The 20495-nt window shown below is 36.0% G+C and overlaps 1 protein-coding gene and 1 long non-coding RNA gene across 3 annotated transcripts in view; one reads left to right on the top strand and one right to left on the bottom strand.

Annotated features, from left to right (window-relative positions):
• Window positions 1-20495, top strand: part of GALNT13 (polypeptide N-acetylgalactosaminyltransferase 13) — a 565045-nt gene that overhangs the window by 384226 nt on the left and 160324 nt on the right. For both annotated transcript variants that reach the window (XM_027590905.2, XM_027590904.2), the window contains exon 9: window positions 9861-10041. In XM_027590905.2, the coding sequence (XP_027446706.1) occupies window positions 9861-10041 (181 nt within the window). The remainder of the gene's footprint in view (window positions 1-9860; window positions 10042-20495) is intronic.
• The window catches only part of LOC113920648, a 42364-nt gene continuing 31858 nt past the window's right edge, over window positions 9990-20495 (bottom strand). The window contains exon 3 of the long non-coding RNA XR_003519326.1: window positions 9990-10060. This is a non-coding gene — a long non-coding RNA (uncharacterized LOC113920648). The remainder of the gene's footprint in view (window positions 10061-20495) is intronic.

Genomic DNA, 20495 nt, shown 5'->3' on the forward strand with positions numbered 1-20495 from the left:
GGATAACTCTTTCTGAGGTACCAAGTTTTCTTCTCCTACCCCATCCAAGTTCTTTTTAAGTATCTCTGGCATCTGCAAGAGAGCAGGAGATGCCGCACACTGCAGCTGGGTACCCAGGTGGTCTACTGATATTCAAAGAGGACTGTTCTGGCATGAATTCTAGGGCAACATCATGCAGCTATCACGAGCTGCTCTGTGGCTAGAAGCAGCAGATGTTACTGGTATCTGACAGGCAGTCGGATCATCAGACATGGGAGGACACCAGTGTAAAATGCAAAATATCTGACCCAAATATGATTTAATAAATCACAGACCCTTTCCATCCAGTTCTCAAAAATCTCATCTACGTACAATTTTTTCACATTCAAGATGTATTCATAGGATTAATTGTACAATGAGAAAAGCACAAATTCCAATAATTCTACTTTTGTCTTAGTTACTATTCCCCTAAAATGCCCTGAAAATACTTCCAAAACCTTTAGTACTTACCACACTTTAAAATTATTGATAATTGAAAGATGAAAAAGTAGGACTGTCTCGCATATTATTTCTCTTGCTCGTTTTTTATGAATTACCTGCTTGCACCAATCTATGCTAATATAAAAAGCAATACTTTTTTGTGAATACGAAAAGCTAGATGCTGATTTTCTTAAGCAGAACCACCCCATATTACGCAGCATTTGCAGTATCTGGTAGGCTGCTTTATGTTCTTCATTTTCTGCCTTCTGTGCTCATACGTGTCATTTAGGCAGAAGATGGAAGATTTGCCATAACACAGTCAGGATCTGAAGGAGAATTGGGAATTTCTTCAATATGAGCAGTCCTGATAAAATGTAGAATAATGACAAGTAACAATTCTCCTGAGGCGAAGAAATACAGTAGCTATAATATGTGGTAATTCTGAAGGTCAGAAAGCTCCGAGGCAAAGAAAGTCATTGAGAGGCAAAAAGTGATAGATAGTAGAATGGACATTATGAAATGATGGTGTCTATATATTGGAGGTATCTGCACTATGCACTTTAACTGCTGGGAATGGGTGTTTGTATTTGAGGACAGTGGAGAGAAGAGGTTAAAAAGATCCCGTCTGTGGCCACTCCCACCTCACCATCCATCTGATACCCACTGGTTCATATGCAGATTGCCTCGGTTCCATTTCAAAACAGTTCCCTCACTTCAAACCACACTCAGTATAAGCACACCTTTCTATTCTTCTGCTCCATTTTCTTCTTCTCTGCTTTCCTTTTACTCTCTTCCCCCTCCCTCCCACCCCCAATTCCCAGGAGTCATTTGCTAAGTCTTTGGCAAAGCAAAAAGATAAAGCTGGGTTGTGAGGCTTTCCTTAAAGAAATTTATTTCAGAATTAATATGTTAGGCCCTGTAGAAAATGAGTAGGTATAAAAGGGTTTGTTTCAAACTCGGGGGTTTCGGGAAATTCATTTCCAAGTTGAAAAGAGATCACAGATTCAAGATGCCCAAGGATGAAAAGTACTTTGGAAGGGAAAGTATCTGATAACTGGATATTTTGGTAGCAAATTGATGGGATATATGAAATAGTATAAGTTCGACTCAGAATTGTCTATATTTCATGCCAATATGAAAATAAAATCTTCAAATTACTCTAATATATGGTGATTTCCTGAAAAATTCTCATTCTCTGAGAGAACAAGAGTACTTTTGTGATTTCCCTTGTTTTTTATAACATTTACAATCTTTCTAAAATAGGAAACTCCCAAATCTGAGGGGAAAAGGAAAAAAAATCCGCATTGACTGCCTCATAAGTTTGACAGTGTTATATCTTGCATAGTTTCTCGTGTTCAGAGAATAATACCTACACAACATGTACTTCTAATACAGCTAAAGCCAAGCCAGCTTGCCCAAGTAGGAAAATGTTGATTAAATTTTGGAGAGATGTATTATTCCTATCTAAAAATCTGATATCTAGGGGCACCTGGGTGGCTCAGTGGGTTAAGCGTCTGCCTTTGGCTCAGGTCACAATCCCAGGGTCCTGGGATCAAGCCCCTCCTCAGGCTCCCTGCTCAGTGGAGAGCCTGCTTCTCCCTCTCCCTCTGTATGTGCAAGTTCTCTCTGTCTCTCTCTCAAATAAATAAGCAAAATTTTTAAATAGAAATAGAAGTGGTTGTATGCCCCATACAAAGAGATCCATCTAAATCCTAGAAATCTAAAAGAAAATTTAGCTATTATCAACTTCAATTCTTCTTTTACATATGAATTTTCTGAGGACTCTCAAGATTAAGTGACTTAATTCCAAATTCTATGATCAGTTTGTATTTACTTCAGTTAAGAATACAGTTTTCCAATTTCAAATCTGGTGCTTTTTCTTTTTCATTCAAATAATTATTTTTGTTTTAAGCATTAAATTATCAAGTACTGGATACATTCCTTGGGCAGTTTGACTTTGTGATTTCTTGCAACTCAGGTACACACTTAAAGGCCACAGCAGCTGATCTGCCTCAATCCTCATAACAACCCTTGGAGGTCTATTCTGCTAGTCTCATGTTATTACCTGAAACCTGAAGCATGGAAAGATGAAGTCTCCAAGTTCACCCCGCTAGGAAGTGACAGAGCTAGGATATGACCTCAGGAGCTAGAGCCTATACTACCATAACTATTGTGCTACCTGGCCTTTACAGTCTATTGTTGTTGTCATTAAGGGCATATTAAACAGTGACTTTGTGCCAGAGATAGTATGTGTGTGGGCTGGCAGTGGGGGGATAAAGATTAGTATAAAAACAAGCAGCTACCTGAATTTGGCACAACAGCTGTAAAATTAGAAATAGTAGCACTAGAACTGAGATTGCAGAGTTAGAGCTTATGAAGTTTATGAATCTTAATTAAAATGTCACTGATGTAGGTGCTAAAAAACATGAAAAGAATAATGTATGTTAGTTAATTGTCTTCTCGCTGGGGGAAGAAAATCAAGTAGATAATCAAATGAGCAATGGGCATTTTACATTTTGATTAATAACCTTCTCCATCATCAAAAGACTCTCTTAAAAATATCTGGGAAAGAAAACAAGTAACTGGCTAGCTTCAGTCCTCTGTGGATAAAAGGACAGTTTGTATTTCATACATGGTCAAATTTACTTGAGAGAGATACAATGTACAAATATTAATTTGTCAGAAGTCTGGAAAATAACAATCAGATATGCTCTGTGATACAAAGTAATTCGGACATCACATGCTCATGTGGATGAGACATCATGTTTTATTCAGTTTTTGCTGTTTGTTCAGACACTGTAAAATAATTTCAGAGAACAAAATATAGTGTTCTAATTGGAAACTAATTGGCTATTCTTTTAAACTCTGCACTGTACCTAAACCCCTGGATGTTAATATTGCAATTCCAGTAAGAGGCAAAACCTACCAAGTTTAAACAAAATACTTTTTAAGAAGCAACAATAAGCTGATTCACTACAGATGCTGGTTTCCCTCAACAACAGTAAAAGTTAAGTAACATACAGATAACATTTTACTTCTTCCCATATGAAGTATCAGGCACAATGCTTGATATATGCTATCTTATTAGGGTCTTAGGAAGTAGTTGTTATATCCCTGTTTTTCAGAGGGAAAATTAAGGCCTTGAAGTCTTAGGTAAGTTTCACAAGTATGCACAGATAGTAAGTGACAGAACTACTGGAGAAACTACTTGCTTATTTGTAAGCCCAGGTTCTTAATGACTGTGTCATAGTCTTCCTTCTTTTCGTCTTTTCTTCCTTTCTTCCATTTTTCTAAAATATTTATTGAAGATACACTAAGGAAAATTGTCAGGGTAGTTATTTTGGGGTCTCCACTCAGTTTGAGTTCTTGCCGCCATAATATTTAACCATGTAGTTTTCTGGGAACTCTTTACGTCTGAATTACTTCATATTACTGAAGTGTCTCCTAATTACAGAGTAACTATTTGGTCAACACTTGATCAATTAAATGTTTTGTTTTTACATTAACTAATTGGGTATTATTATGACCAGATCTGAGACTAATTAACACATAATGTTATGCATTCCTACCTTGATCTTTTCATTTTCATGCAAATTTTGAGGAGAGGCTATCCCTGGGTGATGCAATATGAATGTTAATCCACACATTCTGTGCGCACTGTTGGCAATGGGAGAAGTACTCACTTTATTCCAGGAGTCAGTTGGCTATGGCTCACAAGCAAAGCATGGGCCAATAGTCACTGAGTCATGGAACAGTTACCTCTACCTATGTTACCACTCCTAAATATACTTCAGAACTGCCTCCATCTGTGAGAGTCAAAGTCAGGGCCAAGTTTACTTTCTGTCTTGTAAGTCTGCAGCTATTACTCCATTATGCCTGTACATGTGCTCACAAAAATCTCACTGCAAGTTAGCATGATAATCAAACATCAGCACTTGCATGTACCCTTACCTCTTTGCCTATTATGAAGGAAAGAAGAGAGACCACTGGAACTCAATATTTGAATGTTTTCAAAGTAGGGATCCTTCTTTTTGTGTACATATTTGGGACATAGAACCCATGAGCCTACAAACCAGGGGAGGGCCAAGAAGTGACAGAGTGGAAATAAAGTGCCCTCCCTTACCCAACCACAGTGCTAATCCATATTTGCAAAAAGGCATACTGTGAACTCAGAAGACAGTTGTCAATCACTGGTTTGTATGCAACAGGGTTTATTTTACAATCTAAATTTAGAGAAGCACAAACTTAAAATGATTTTTTTTCCTCCCATCATTATATAATGCTCTGAGGAATATTCCTTTCCAATCTTGATGTCATTTAGGATATACTCAGTAGCTTTCTAGCCAATTTCAGTTATTAAAAATACTAGTAATGTTCAGTTTAAAGCTTTGGTTTCATAAGCAGTGCATGCCTCAAATTCTCTTCTCTCCCCAGGCCCATGCTGATAGAAGCACTTACAAGGGGGAAGGCAGGGTTTTCCCGGCTGCCACTCCCCCAGTGTATGTCAAATAGGTGGGCTACAGAAATGTCAGGTTTCATCTGATTTCATGTTTTATGATGGCTGCCTGTGATTGGCTCAGTTTGGTTCCACTTGCTACTAGTGGCCTCCATCCCTGAGTCTTCTATACACAGTTTCATTGTTTTCTCAAAAGTGTTCTCAGCTTCACCTTCTATTGCCTCTGTTATCCAAGGGCCTTTTGCAGAGGTTTAAATCTTAGGTTTAAGATTTAAGGTTTAAATCTTAGCCTCTCTCTCACCCTGTGTGGTCTCCAACTGCCTTTCTCAATGCTGATCTGCCATATTGTTAGTCTCACAGCTCATTTTCCCTCTTCTCTATTACATGATCTATAGAGTTTGGGAACCACTAAAGTCTTGTCCCGTTGTCTCCAAAGACTACTCCTTCCCAGGATTACTACATGACTGGACCTACCAATTCTGCTGCAACAAGCTGTCCAATATACCCTAGCCCACCTTCAGGATTCTCTAGGACAGAGTGTTTCCTATTTTACTAGGATCACGTTTTTCCTTACATTTGAGGCTTTCCCACAGTCTCACTCACTACATTCTGCTGTGTTGTGATGGTAACACCAGGGTAGTCTGCTGATTTTACTGCTCTGCAAGTATCCAACAGGGAGGGAAGTGCCAGGCTCTCCTTCACTCATGTAGTTCCCCTATATGAGTTGGGTGAAGGAGGAAAGAAGGTGTTCATTCATGCCTGATCCATCGAAGAGGAGGGGGACCTCTACCACAACTAACAGTGTACAATGAAAAGAATGTCTGAAATTCCCTCTCAAGTGAAACACATCATGTGCTATTTCTTCTGAATCTGGGGCACTTTGCTGAATGGCCTGGTAAAATACCTGAGTATTTACTAAATCGTGTTTTCAAGAGAGAGATAATGTGAATTTGACTAAATGGTTACTTTAGTAACATTAAAAATTAAGATTGTATCATTTAGCAACCTTGTTTGTCATAAGCCATCAACCATTTCTAATGTTTATCTCTTGTGCCATGACCTCCAAAGAACTTCCTCAGTTCCCAAAGTGTGTGAAATAACAGTGGCATTTCATTTTACTAGACTTACTCTGTTTAGTCTGATACTAAAAATACTTCCTTCATAAATGCTGTTTAAAACCCCTCCAAAATATGTCTGCTTAAATCTCATCATTCTGCCAAGGATGCTTTTTTTCTTAATATTAATTTTGGTAGTTGATTTTGAGTTATTCATTTTTCCATTCAACCAACATGCAGTGACATCTCCTGTGTAACAGGCACTGGGCTTGGCTGGGAGGACGGGGAGGTGGGGGTATGACCAGATAGCTCCACTGCCCCTTGGGGAAAAAAGTGCACAGCCAAACAAATGAATAAATTACAGATTAGTGATAAGCAAAGAGGGAAATAAACAGAGTGCTCGTGCAGAAAATAATTGGAGTGGGACACTTTAAATATGGAAATGAGGGAAGAGCTCTCTGATGCAGCGAAGTTTTGGCTGAGATGAGAAGGTTGGGAAAGAGGCAGTCAGATGCAGGGCAGACAGAATTGTATTCCAGGTATAGGGAAAGCACTTGTTGAGGCTTTGGTGTGTGAAAGAGTATGTGAGTTGTTATTCTAGGAAATGGCAGAGGGCCAATATCACCAGTGCTTTATTGACAAAGGGAGAGAATCATGTAGGGTCTGCGAGGCCCTGCTAAATGTTTTTGTTTATATTCACAGTTCTGTAAGAAACCATGGAATTATTTGAACACAGAAGTAAAATAAAATGATTAAATTTTTTTAAAATACCACTGTGCTTTCTCAGTACAAAACAAATTATAGGAGAGCAACAGTGAGCTCAGCAAGACAGTGGTTAGGACAAGGGTGGTGGTGGAGAGACAGAGAGAGATGGATATACGGAGAATTAATTTTATAGATAGGAAAGCCAGGATTTGTTAACAGATTGAATATAAGTGATGAAAAAAAAAAGTCAATAATGACTTCTAGGGTTTAGCAAGGGGGAGGGCTTCTGTTTTCTTTTTAATTTTTCTTTTTTTTCTTTTGTTTTTGGGTTTTTTGTTTTTGTTTTTTTGTTTTGTTTTGTTTTGTTTTTAATTGTCCACCAGAGTTAGAGGTGGCACTGTTTATTCATGATTGAAAGGACTAAAAGAAAGTAAGACCTGGCTGACAGGGCCAGGATGAATCAACAGTTCTACTGCAGACATGTTTATTTAGGTGTACCTGAGACATGCAAGAGGAGAGACCAAGTAGATTTGGACACACAAGTATGGATACCAGAGGAGAGGTCTGGGCTGAGATGTCACTGTTGACGTTGTGAGTATTCAGATCACATGCAAAATAATAGGATGAATAAGACCACCTGGAGAATGAATGAGGACGGTAGAAAGGTAGAGGCTAACATTTAAATATAAATTCAGGGTGAAAAACATATAAACAGTGAAGTACTGGGAGGAAAAGCAAGACAATCCAAGAAAGGAGTCTACTAGATATTCATTAAGGGAAACATTTGTGTTTTTCACCATGGCAGTTTTGGGGAACTGTAAAAATAAAGAGCATTTCATTATGAGGAAGAGAAACAACATATGTCCTAAAAATTTTAGGTTAATTTACAGTTAAAAAATTTTAGGTTAATTTACAGTGAGGGGAAACAGAGAAATGAGATACTTTGAACCAAGAGAATATTGAGCAAGGGAAGAACTTTTTGTTGTGTTTGTAATCTTTTTACTTGTTTATCTATTTTATTTTTTTAAAAGATTTTTTTTATTTATTTGAGAGAGAGAGAGAATGAGACATAGAGAGCACGAGAGGGAAGAGGGTCAGAGGGAGAAGCAGACTCCCTGCTGAGCAGGGAGACCGATGTGGGACTGGATCCCAGGACTCCAGGATCATGACCTGAACCGAAGGCAGTCGCTTAACCAACTGAGCCACCCAGGCGCCCATTTACTTGTTTATCTATTTTAAAAATCTATTTAAAAGATAGGAGATTTTAGGAGATGTTATGTGAAGGTAAAACATTATCTAGTAATGAGCAAAACTGTTAATGTTTCTGGAGAAAATCAAAGGAAGAACCAGACTAGTGAAGTTCTTAAAATCGACTTAGGCATATGGTCTAGACTGATGTACAAGTATTGATTTATCTTTGATAGGAGAAGGATCAGCTTCCTCCATTTTAATGGAATGGAAAGAATGGAAGAATTGTATAATTCCAAGAAGGCTTATAGATTTAATGCGACAAAGATGAGAGAGTTACCAATCAATTAAATACTCTTGATTATTTAAGAATGCTCTATCCTGTCTTTTGAGGGCAATAGTGAATTCCATTCCATTTTAGTGTTAGGTTGAAACTTCTTTACTGTTCACATTATGCTGTTTAAACAATTAGAAATGAGAAAGAATGGGTAGATCGCACATGTAATGCACAAGCCAGTGTTGATAAATATACCTTGTTATTTACCATCTTCCATTTTCTGATAAAAATGAATGTCTCTTACTGCTACCCAAACCCAAGGACAACCTTCTAAGATGAAAATTGCCTGAGGGGTCAACTGGAGAAAACTTTATCTTTCAAAATAAGCAACTCTCCTTAAAATAAGAGCAAAAAAAGAACAGTATTAGTTACAGTATAAAACCCAATCCTTCCAATTACATAAAGCAATAACTGTGGCTCTTGTTTATTGGGATAAACAACCTGTAGCACATATTCAATGTGTTACATGTATGTAACAAACATATATATGTGTGTTATATGTGTGTATATCTAATGTGTTCGGGATACTGAATAACTAGCCTCAACTACACAGTAAATCCAGGACACCAAGAAGTATATGACATATGTTTTCTAAACTTTGTAGTTTTAAAGGAGAGATGGTGAAGTAAACGATTGCTTACAAGATGGGGTAATCAGTTCTTCATGAAAGGATGTTTAAAGGAGCACCTGGGTGACTCGGTTGAGCACCAGACTCTTATTTCAGCTCAGGTCATGATCTTATGGGTCATTGGATCCAGCCCTGAGCTGAGCTCTGCACTTAGTGGGGAGTCTGCTTGAGGAATCTCTCCTTCTACCCCTGCCCCCACTCATGTGTGCTCTCTCTCTCTCTAATAAATAAATAAATCTTAAAAAAAAAATAGAAAGGATGTTTAAAGTACAAAAGTCACAAAATACTAAACCTCTGCACATGTTGAGCAGATGTAAAGGAGTCCTAGCACATTTTAATAAGAATGACATATCCAAAGGTGTAAGACACAGTGGATTTAGGAAAGCTGAGAATTAAAGGTCATTTAAAATTGTAGATGAATGGAGTATAATCGGTTTTTCTCCAAATCAAATTTAGCTATTTACCATGGCATCTAACATGTACAAATTCATTAATTCATAGCAGATTTTCGATACTAAATGTCTATTAAATAGCAATTAGGCTAACTACTAGAAACTGAAAATTTGGTAGTCTGATAAAGGCACATGAAAAAATAAATGCGGGCGCCTGGGTGGCTCAGTTGGTTAAGCAACTGCCTTCGGCTCAGGTCATGATCCTGGAGTCCCGGGATCGAGTCCCACATCGGGCTCCCTGCTCAGCGGGGAGTCTGCTTCTCCCTCTGACCCTCTTCCCTCTCGTGCTCTCTATCTTTCATTCTCTCTCTCTCAAATAAATAAATAAAATCTTAAAAAAAAGAAAAAATAAATGCACCTTACTTCCACAAATCCAGTGCTACAATATTTACATAGATAAAGCTATTCTAAATTAGAGTCTTTTGCCAAACTGAGTACACCTGTTCTAAATTTTGTGTCCATCCAATGTTTGTTTGAACCGTATAAAATCTAAGATTTGGCCTTGGTTAGACTTGTCAGACAATAAATATTACTGCATTATTTACAATGGTTGTGATAGATCCATTGCTCCTTTTCCCAGATTTGGCAATGTGGAGGCTCTCTGGAGATTGTGACTTGCTCCCATGTTGGTCACGTTTTTCGGAAGGCAACTCCCTACACTTTTCCTGGTGGTACTGGTCATGTCATCAACAAGAACAACAGGAGACTGGCAGAAGTTTGGATGGATGAATTTAAAGATTTCTTCTATATCATATCCCCAGGTAAAGATGATTTCTTCCTCTGCAGGGGAAAATAAAATTTTAAACATGCTGCATATGTGTTTCATTGTTGCTACTATTCTACTAGTTTAAATAAAATGTTGTTTATCACCATAATATTACAGAAAATCGTGTTTGAGAAAGTTGTACTATGAAGTCATTTTTCATCTAAAGTGAGAAAGACTACACTTATCTCACATGCCTAAATACTCTCTTTCTCTTTGTGTCTTTCTTGGCACAAGAATTATGCTAGAAAAGTGGAGTAAGCAGTACACAGAGAGATCCAAATATAGTTAATATGTATTGGCTCAATTTAAGAAAAACAATATTTTTTAAGGAGAAGTAGCCTAGATTTCCTTGTTTCACAAATAAAGCTGGCTGAGTTGTTAAGAAATTTTGCTAATGTTTAAAGAGATGTTTTCTACTGCCTAAATAATTTCCTGAAGATATAGGATGGTAAATTATGCAGATATTAAAATATATATTTTTAAAAAATACTAAATGACATAGCAAATTACTCATTAATTGATATGTGGAAAAGCATAATATAGGATAATAAAATATTACCCTACTTTAATTACAGATAGTAGATACGGAAATAGAAGTAAATGTAGACTATCACTGGGTGGTGGGACTGTGAGTAATTTCATTATTTTCCTTTTTATACTTTTCTAAATTTTTAAAAAATAAAACATACTACTTATTTTTAAAAATTTATTTTAAAAGAATTTAAAAGGAAAATAAATTTTAATAAAGAATTTTAAAAATGTTTTAAAGAATTAAGAAAGAAAAAAATGTGTGAGAAAATTCCATACCCGAGTGCTGTGATTATAAATGATCTCATTTTTATAATTTCCTAGTATTTTTCCAACATATTACTTATTAAAAAAACAACCTCTGAGACATTACATTGTTTTTTAAGGAAATAAGATAAGACATTATGAGAAGCTACAAACAAAGAGAAGACACAGGGGCCCTCAAGACCTCAAAGTTTAGACAAAGAGACCAAAGCATAAATTAATACAATAGGAATTCGACTGTACTGATACAATAATTTTTAAAGTTCTATTTTGCTAATTTATATTTAGGCCATGTGGTCATCAATGACATTATTATGTAACCCACAAGAAAAGCAACAAAAATTCATGCTAACCTCCTCTTTTTCACATTAAAATCTATTACATGGTTTGGAAAAACCAGTTTGGGTTCCTTTTTTTTTTCAGAATAAAAATTTTTTTTAATTTTTTTTATTAACATATAATGTATTATTTGTTTCAGGGGTACAGGTCTGTGATTCATCAGTCTTACACAGTTCACAGCGCTCACCATAGTACCTATGGTGCCCATAGGTACTCCCCAATGTCCATCACCCAGCCACCCCATCCCTTCCACCCCCCACCACTCCAGCAACCCTCAGTTTGTTTCCTGAGATTAAGAGTCTCTTATGGTTTGTCTCCCTCTCCAGTTTCATCTTGTTTCATTTTTCTCTCCCTTCCGCTATGATCCCCTGTCGTGTTTCTCAAATTCCTCATATCAGTGAGATCATATGATAATTGTCTTTCTCTGATTGGCTTATTTCGCTGAGCATAATACCCTCCAGTTTCATTAATGTTGTTGCAAATGGCAAGATTTCATTTTTTGATGGCTGTATAATATTTCAGTGTGTGTGTGTGTGTGTGTGTGTGTGTGTGTGTGTGTGTGTGTGTACCACATCTTCTTTATCCATTCATCTGCTGATGGGCATCTAGGCTCTTTCCAGAGTTTGGCTATTGTGGACATTGCTGCTGTAAACATTGGGGTGCATGTGCCCCTTCGGATCCCTACATTTGTATCTTTGAGGTAAATACCCAGTAGTGCAATTGCTGGGTCATAGGGTAGCTCTGTTTTCAACTTTTTGAGGAACCTCCATACTGTTTTCCAGAGTGGCTGCACCAGCTTGCATTCCCACCAACAGTGTAGGAGGGTTCCCCTTTCTCCGCATCCTCGCCAACATCTGTTGTTTCCTGACTTGTTAATTTTCTCCCATTCTGTTGACTATCTTTTAGTTTTGTTGACTGTTACCAGTTTGGGTTCTAATTGACGTGCTCTGATTTCTGAAAGTATATATGAGGCTGTGAAAGCTCTTCTTTTATAGATAAAGAGGCAATAAGCAGTGTGAATTTTCTTATTAAGATCCAGTATTACTATAGGAAAGAACAATGAGGGCAATGCATGTGTAAATGTGTGATTAGGCAAAGGATTGTTTTCACACGTTTTCAAGCTTCTTCTATGTCAAGAAGCTATTGTCAGAAACACTATTTCACGCATAGATGTATTTCTCTTTATAGTAGAAAGCCAGTCCAGATATTCACAGAGTTGAGTTCGGCAAGAACGTGTAAAATTCGTAGCAAGGCAGTGACATTTATATAACCTTTTCATTTTCTTTTGACAATACTTTCTGATTTCAAATCATTACCTTTAGAAATATATAAGCTCAAATATGAAGAAAGGAGTAATGGAAGAAAGAAATGTGTTATTTGTGATTATATACAACTTATATTCAAGAATATAAGCAATTGAGAATAATTGCCACCATGTGTATTATATCCACTCATGATGAATATTATTTGTAAAAAGTGATATGTTAGTCTTTTGTATAATTTCCCATTGAATGAAAAAGGCAGATAAATGGTAGAACCATTTCTCAAACTGTAATGAAATGACAGGCTTTAGAGTTTAAAGGGTAAAAAGGAATGCTTGCTATCTGGAACTATTGACTTTATGTTGCTCAGCAGGGACTGTTTGTATATTCTGGAAAATGTAGTTTTTACATTACAATAAATATCATTTGGAAGCTTATTGTTCTTATGAGGATGGGCTCATTTAAATCCAGAAAGGTATTTTAGAAAGCAGAAAAAGGACAATTGGGGAATATGCTGAAAATATCTAGAACTTCCTAAGGGGCATTTATGTTTCTGTATGTCTCAGAAACTGTCAGCATTGCTGAGCATGGGACCTGCCTGCTGTAGTATGGGCAAACAGGAAAAACCAAAAACACAAACCAATAAATTGCTTTCCAGTGGAAAAGGAAAGGAAGTAAACTGGAGACTAGAGCTGGACTTCAAAAACAATTCTAGCCCTGGGCAACTTTCAGGTCACCCAAAAATGGATAAAATGGATTGTATTGGAAGTCAGGAATCTGGCACTTGTATGGTGTTGAACGTTTTTTGAGTGAATAACTATTTTAGTTATTACTGATGGTTTCTGATACTCATAATCAAAATCATGGATTTCTTTGCTATCATCTAGAATTGTTGGGATTCTATTTTTCATTGCCTTGAGTAACAGAAAAGTTTGTAAAGAGAGTAATTGGTGTACGGGGATAGTGGAGGCATCCATGCATGGACATCTACACTTAGACTTACATCCTTTGCTATAATATACATAGAAACACACAAACACACACATGTATTTATGAAAAACTCTAAAGAGCTTATATTGAGTTCTGTTTAATTCTCTAGAACTTCCTTAATAATCTAGCTGAGGAAATTGTTGTAATTCTTTCTAGAAGGACCTCCATGTATCTGTGAATTTGCTGAAGATGTTGCCGAACATCTTCGGCATAAAGATGGGCATCTTTTATGAGGAGACTCACATTTTCTACATCAGGGCTTCTATTACAGAATCTTATTCTTCTCTTATGCAGCTTCTCAAAATGCCATCGTTAAGTACTGAGTCTCTATGAATTGAATTCTGACAACTTTGCTTCCTTTCAATATGCCCTATAAAATACTACCTACCTACTTTATGGTTTGGTTTCTGCTTCAGCTCTGTCCTGAAAAAAAGTATTACTATGTACCATATTGTTTTATGTTTATTACGTGTCTCTACATCCAGAGACTTATAGTTACAGTGCTTAGCAAGTTTTCCTGTCACTTTGCAGTCCTTGAAAAAAATATGTGTTAAATAATTAGAAGAATCAGTGAATGACTAAAGGAATGAATGCATTTTAAAAGGAAGCCACTTATTTTTCTTCTTTTCTACTGAATTCTCCATGGATGTCTGGTCTATCCCAGGGAATCTCACAAGAATTGCAGCAAATTGGGAGCCTTTGTCCCACTTCTCTGATCTAACCCCTGATTAAGGACTCTCTGATAAGAAAGAGGTGAAAAATGCTCTTCATATATCCACGATGTCATTCCTCTGTGTTTGCCATCCGAAAAGAAGGTCCCATTGGCTTACCCCGTGTTCTTAGGGTATGATAATTACACCATAATTATAGGCCCACACAGTAATACAATCTTACCTTCCAGGACTAATATAAAATCAAACAGACACGATTTAGGTAGACAATAACATTCTGTAATAGAGCAGCATAATACAAGAGCCCATAAACTTAAGATTACTTTTACACATGTTGATTTTTATTTTTCTCATGACAATGGGATGTATAAATAACTATGTATGTGAATTACCTTTATCTGATTTATTTTTTGAAAATATTTACTGTATGTCCTAATTGTCTTGGCTATGCCCATTAGCCATTGGCCATATTGATAGAGCTGGCAGAGTCTAATTATGTCTCTCAAATGGCTGCATGAGTGAAGAGTAGAAATACTTTGAAATAGCGTCGAAGAATACATTTTCAACATTTGTTTAGTTTGCTTTTTGGCTGCCTTTTTTAGGATGCAAATACTATAGCATCATTGATTTTTAAAGCCCTGTAGGCTCTTAAAGTCTGAGGCAGTTTTTACTAATAATTGGGCTGTTTCAGCTTGAGGCAATCTGATTGTCCTAGCAAATCCTTTGAAATGAAGTGATGTAAGCAGAAACCACTTCACAGAGCACCCCATTAAAAATGGCAACAATTTTTCCTGTTGGTCACAGGTAAAAAGTTTAAGAACTTTAAAATGGAGTGTGGTTATAACACTAACCGTATATTCGAAATGCTGGCTGTTCTATAAATATTGATTTTCTTTTTGGGGGAGGTGGATTTCTAACTGTGTATCAATTGACATGGTGGGTAGAAGCAGCTGTCCTTATATAATCTCCGGTTGTTCTTCCTTTTCTTAATGGGCAGCTTGTGCTCTTGTTTTGAGCAGAAAAAACAAATAGAAAATAGAATTTAAAGATCCCCAAAACATACTTTAAAGGTATTTGTATGTAACTGGGAAAACAGCCTATTTTCCTTTGGCAGTACTGTAGCATTATGACCTGTATTCCAGATAAACAGAAACCACACATTTAGAAACACACCCTTGAACTTATTCTGAAAGTTAACTCTATTTGCTAACCTTTTAAAACTACTTTAGAAAAATCAGTTCATCAAAGGCAGCCTTTGTTAGCACCATCTTTGGATCATTATTAAAGTTCAAGACCTATATTCATTTCTATCTTTTGAAATTTTTATCTATGAAATACAAATGTTTATCAGCCTGGTGATTTTTTTTAAAGATAAAATATTTAATAACCAGCCCTTTGAGTGTAGAGCCTAATTTCTTTTATAAGTCATAAAAATGTGGTTCCAGAAAAATCTTTAAAAAATAAAAAAAAAAATAAAAGGCCATTTATTTTTGGGCGCCTGGGTGGCTCAGTTGGTTAAGCGACTGCCTTCGGCTCAGGTCATGATCCTGGAGTCCCGGGATCGAGTCCCACATCGGGCTCCCTGCTTGGCGGGGAGTCTGCTTCTCCCTCTGACCCTCTTCCCTCTCATGCTCTCTATCTCTCATTCTCTCTCTCTAATAAATAAATAAAATCTTTAAAAAAAAAAAAAAAAAAAAAAAAAAAAAAAATGTGGTTCCAGGCTGATTTTATAAGCACAGGTTTGATGTTCCCTGCAAAATGTGCAGCATGCAGATTTTTTTTTTTTAATAATGTAGGGATATCAATTTTTGTTTGGGTTTACATGAATTCATCTGAAAAGAGTACAGCAATTCTGAACATAAAGTACATTTGCACCTATGCATTTTGTATTTTTATCATTTAATAAACACGTTTTCAGCAGCATCAACCATGGTATCACCGAGTGAATATGATATGATGAGGAAGAAATTCTAAACCATTTTAATATGCTATATTGTATTAACATGCAATTCAGTTATCTGGTCGATACCATGAAACGCTAAATGTGCAAGTAAGGGGTGAGAGCTGTACTCAGTGTTGTTGGTACAATGGACAGACAACTGTTTTTCCTTCCTACAGTTAAACACTTTTGAATTCTTTAAGACATTAGGTCAATTTTTATCATTGGGATTTTTATTGGCATTTTATGGGTATTTATTTGTACATTTATGATAATACTTCCTTGCTTCTGTCTTCATTGGGTAAGTATTAAGATCCTGATCTGTACTATGCCAGGGAGGGGGGGACGCAAACACAGAAAAGATGTTGCCTTCGCCTCTAAAAAGTTAACCGTCTACATTTAATTAGTTTAAACGAAAAATGAAAATAAGCCCTTAATACACGGGGAGCACTTTGTCAAGATTTAAAAGAGAGACTGATGTGGACTACCTACATTTTCCTTGATTTCTCCTTCTCAACTTAGAAGCATCAAAATCAAATGAATCTCTAATTCCTTTCTAGTCTACTGGCTAGGTCTTCTCAAATGCCTTCAGTTACCCTCATTCTTCCAGTCATTCCTCATCCGGGAAAACTCCTGATTATCCTGAGGCACCTCCCGCCTCGAAGCTTGCCCACTTTTCACCTACTTTTACCATACTTCTGGAGGACATTCCTAAAAGTAAATTTCATTTGATCTCTCACTTACCTAACAATCTTTTAATTGTTGCCAGAAGTAACAGTACCAGGACTTACCAGAAAGTCAAAAATCTGGAATGTGGCCAACACGGCCCTGTGTGATGTGGTCCTCACCCAGCCTTCCAGCCCTTCTTCCCTGGTTTTCAACCCTAGCTTTCCACATACCTACCATGTGGAACTATAGTCAGGTCGACAGTTTAGGATGCTTCCTCCAGCTTTTAGGTTTTTGCAAATGTCTAAAATATTTGATGACTTCATAGTATTTGATGAGCTAAGTATGAGTTTACCTCTGCATAAAGTGCCATCATTATCCGTGTGCATTCATCATTCATGGACCAGGTTTATTTTAGTTTCCTGGGAATTCCAGTGGCTTCCCCTGTTGTAGGATTTATGCATTTTTAGAGTATTTCTTCCCTCCACCAAACTCTGTGAATAAAGGCACTATATTTGTTTTTGTTTTGTTTTGTTTATTTGGTTGGTTTTGTTTTTAGAGTTCATTGAGCTCAATTTTTTCTTACTGTATTTGTCAGAGGCAAACAAAATACATGTTTCAGTCACCACTTCCACCAAATAACCCTCTGTTAAGCATTTGGTGTCTGTCTTTCAAAACCTTTTCCTATGCATTGGCATACATATACAGACATATATACATATGTTAAGTAAATAAGATCATATAACAGGTACTATTTAATTTCCTTTCTATTAACTAGGTAGTATGTCCTATAATGTTTTACATAGAATTATATCATTCCACCTTTGCAACTAAGTAATATTATATTGCGTGGATATATTAAAACTTATTTAATTATACCAATAAAGTCAAGCATTTGTCAGGTTTTAGTTATCTATTATTATAAAATAGTTAAGAAGCATTCTTGAAACAATATCTTTGTGAATCTGACAGGGTATTTCTGAAGAACATAGCAGCTTAAGAGAGAGAGTTGTTGGCAGACTGCCTAGATTAATTTAGATCCTCGCTCCACATAACCCCTCTGTATTTACTTAACCTATCTATACTTAGCTTCCTTACCATAAAATGGGAATTGCAATAATAGGGCCTTCCCCATAAAGTTTTTTGAGACTTAAATGAGAAAAGATATATAAAGCACTTACAACAATGCTTGGCAAATATTAGACACTCAATTAGTGCTAGATATTTGTTATAATTAGTCAGATATATTCACAGAAATTGATTTATTAGATCAAAGAATATGTACATTTATATTTTGGTAGATGTTTTCAGAAATTCCATCAAAGAAAGACGGTCACCATTACCCCACCAGAACTCTTGAGCACTTACAATGTGCTGTCACCACTCTAGATTTTCGATACTTTTTATTTTTGCATATATATGTGTGTGCACATGTATGTGTATATTTATTTATATTTGCATATAGATTTACATATATATGTAGTTTTTTTTCATACTGCTACTAGGAATGAACATCTTTTTTTATTATTACTTGGATTCCTTCTTTTTATTCAGATCATTTGTTCATTTTACTATTGGATAGCTTTTGCCCTTTTATATATCCATAGATATTTGTGTATTCTGGTAACTAATCTTCTCTATGCTATATCTACTGCAAGTGTTTTCTCCCAGACTACTATACATATTGTAACAATTGATATACAAAAAGATATATTAAAAAGGAATTTAATTGTTGAAATAAAATCTGGCTGGTTTAGCCTTTATGGCTTAAGGGATTATTTTTTGTCAAAACAGCACTGCCCCCACCCCCACCCCAAACTTGGCAAATTTTAAGTGCCCAGAAGTGTTTGTTGAGCAATTTAAGTTTGAGTTTAGTAAAATGCGTGGGATTTTTTTTTTTTTTTTTAAGATTTCAGTGATCTCTCTGGGTCATAATATAAGCAGAATGCCACAATCAGATGACTCTCCTTATGGAAAGTGTTATTTATCTTTATCCATGGAACATAAATAAAAGTATTAGCTTCAACAGTTACATCATCTATAGCTAGTTAATCAGCTACAGCAGTTATAGTTTTAAATAAATCTATTAAATGATTATATCAGTTCCCATTATAGTAATTCTTTCAAGTATCTTGAATTGTATTCATGGTCCATTAAGCTAATAAACAGATGGTATAAATTATGTTTATTGAATGTTACAAAAATATTGAATTTGAACAGTAAGGGTGGATCGTTGTATCCTCAGTCTTCGATTAACAACTCAGAAACTCAGATAATTAGCCCCTCAAATGATTTTATCATTACCGAATCTAGGTAGTTTCTAGAGTGAATAAATATCACTTAAGTTCTAATATAGATTTATTCACAGAATTATCACTACCTTCCAGAATTTAGATACCAAAATTATTCATACATTTAGTTTCTGCTTCTTCAAAAGAAACATGTATAGCTCTAGTCTAATCATTGTGTGTGTGTGTGTGTGTGTGTGTGTGTGTGTGTGTGTAAATGTAACTTCTGCAATATTCTGAAGTTTCCAATAAGTAAATCCTACCCCACTTGGATTGGATGGTCATGATTAATTTTCATTTCCTTAAGGCTTGTTCAACTAGCCAAAGTAGAAAATTACAACATTTTTCAAATTGGTGTAAATGATCAAGAACACTCGTGTAAGATGCATGGATTTTTACTGTCAAGAGTTGGCTAAGAGTTTTTATTTGATGTAAGAGCATTAAATGTGGATCAAACATGATCCAGGTGCATACAGAGGCTTTATCATACCTACTTTCATCTTGTCATCTTCAGAGTACCCCCATTTCATTATTTAATTTTAGCATAACTAAAATTGAACAGCTTAACACTTATATAATCAATTGCATTAAGTTTCAATTCTAATTCTTAACTCAATTGAACGGCTCACTCTGCCACTCAGCAGTAGTCATTTACATAAAGTTATTGATGGTCAGATGGTTACAAATTACACATTTCTTATTTCAAATACTCTCAGGCTCAGTCCCCTGCATTAGGTGTTCTGGTAGATTATCTTTGCCTGGACGTCTATGTTATCATCATCTTGTAGCTATTTTAAATAAAATATGAGTTCAGTTCTGGAGTTATTTATTTACATATGCTCTCTGGAAAGTGAACAGAGTCGAAGATAACCTTTAGAAAATTAGGAAACATAGTCTTTTCTAGATCCAATAATGACAGAAAGTACATTAAACTTCTCAATTGAGGCTCCTTTAAATAATCCTTTGCAAAAATAAAACAATACAAATAAAAAGACTAGCCATATACTTGCCTACCAGATATTAAACACTAATGACAGATTACCTCAGCATCCTAATAATTTATAGTTTTTTGGGAGTAGCTCTCCTTTAGCATGTTAACACAAATTATTTAGAAAATAAAAACGCTATTGTTAATAGTTATCTTTATCCAGTGGGGTAGTTGGGTAAAGAGAGCTTTTCAGCAAGTCTTTGGTAGAGAAGAATGTGGGGCAATAGTTATAGGCCAGGATGGAAAGGTGAATTAGGGGGACAGGGTTAGGGCTTTGCAAAGGAAAGTGGAAACAGTTTCTGAAAAGTTAAGATACCTATTTGACAAAGCTTTTTGCATGCTTTTACCAGAAGCAGCATTAATATGAAGTAGTTACTGTTAATGTGGGATTGCCGATGCCTGAAGAGCAGGTGGCCGCCATATTGATAACAGTCTATAAGCCACCTGATGCAAAAGCTCTGCTTTAGACCATGTGCACACATACACATGGATTCATTAACACATGGTCAATGAA

The sequence above is a fragment of the Zalophus californianus genome, chromosome 3 (assembly GCF_009762305.2).
Source record: "Zalophus californianus isolate mZalCal1 chromosome 3, mZalCal1.pri.v2, whole genome shotgun sequence".
NCBI lineage: Eukaryota > Metazoa > Chordata > Mammalia > Carnivora > Otariidae > Zalophus > Zalophus californianus.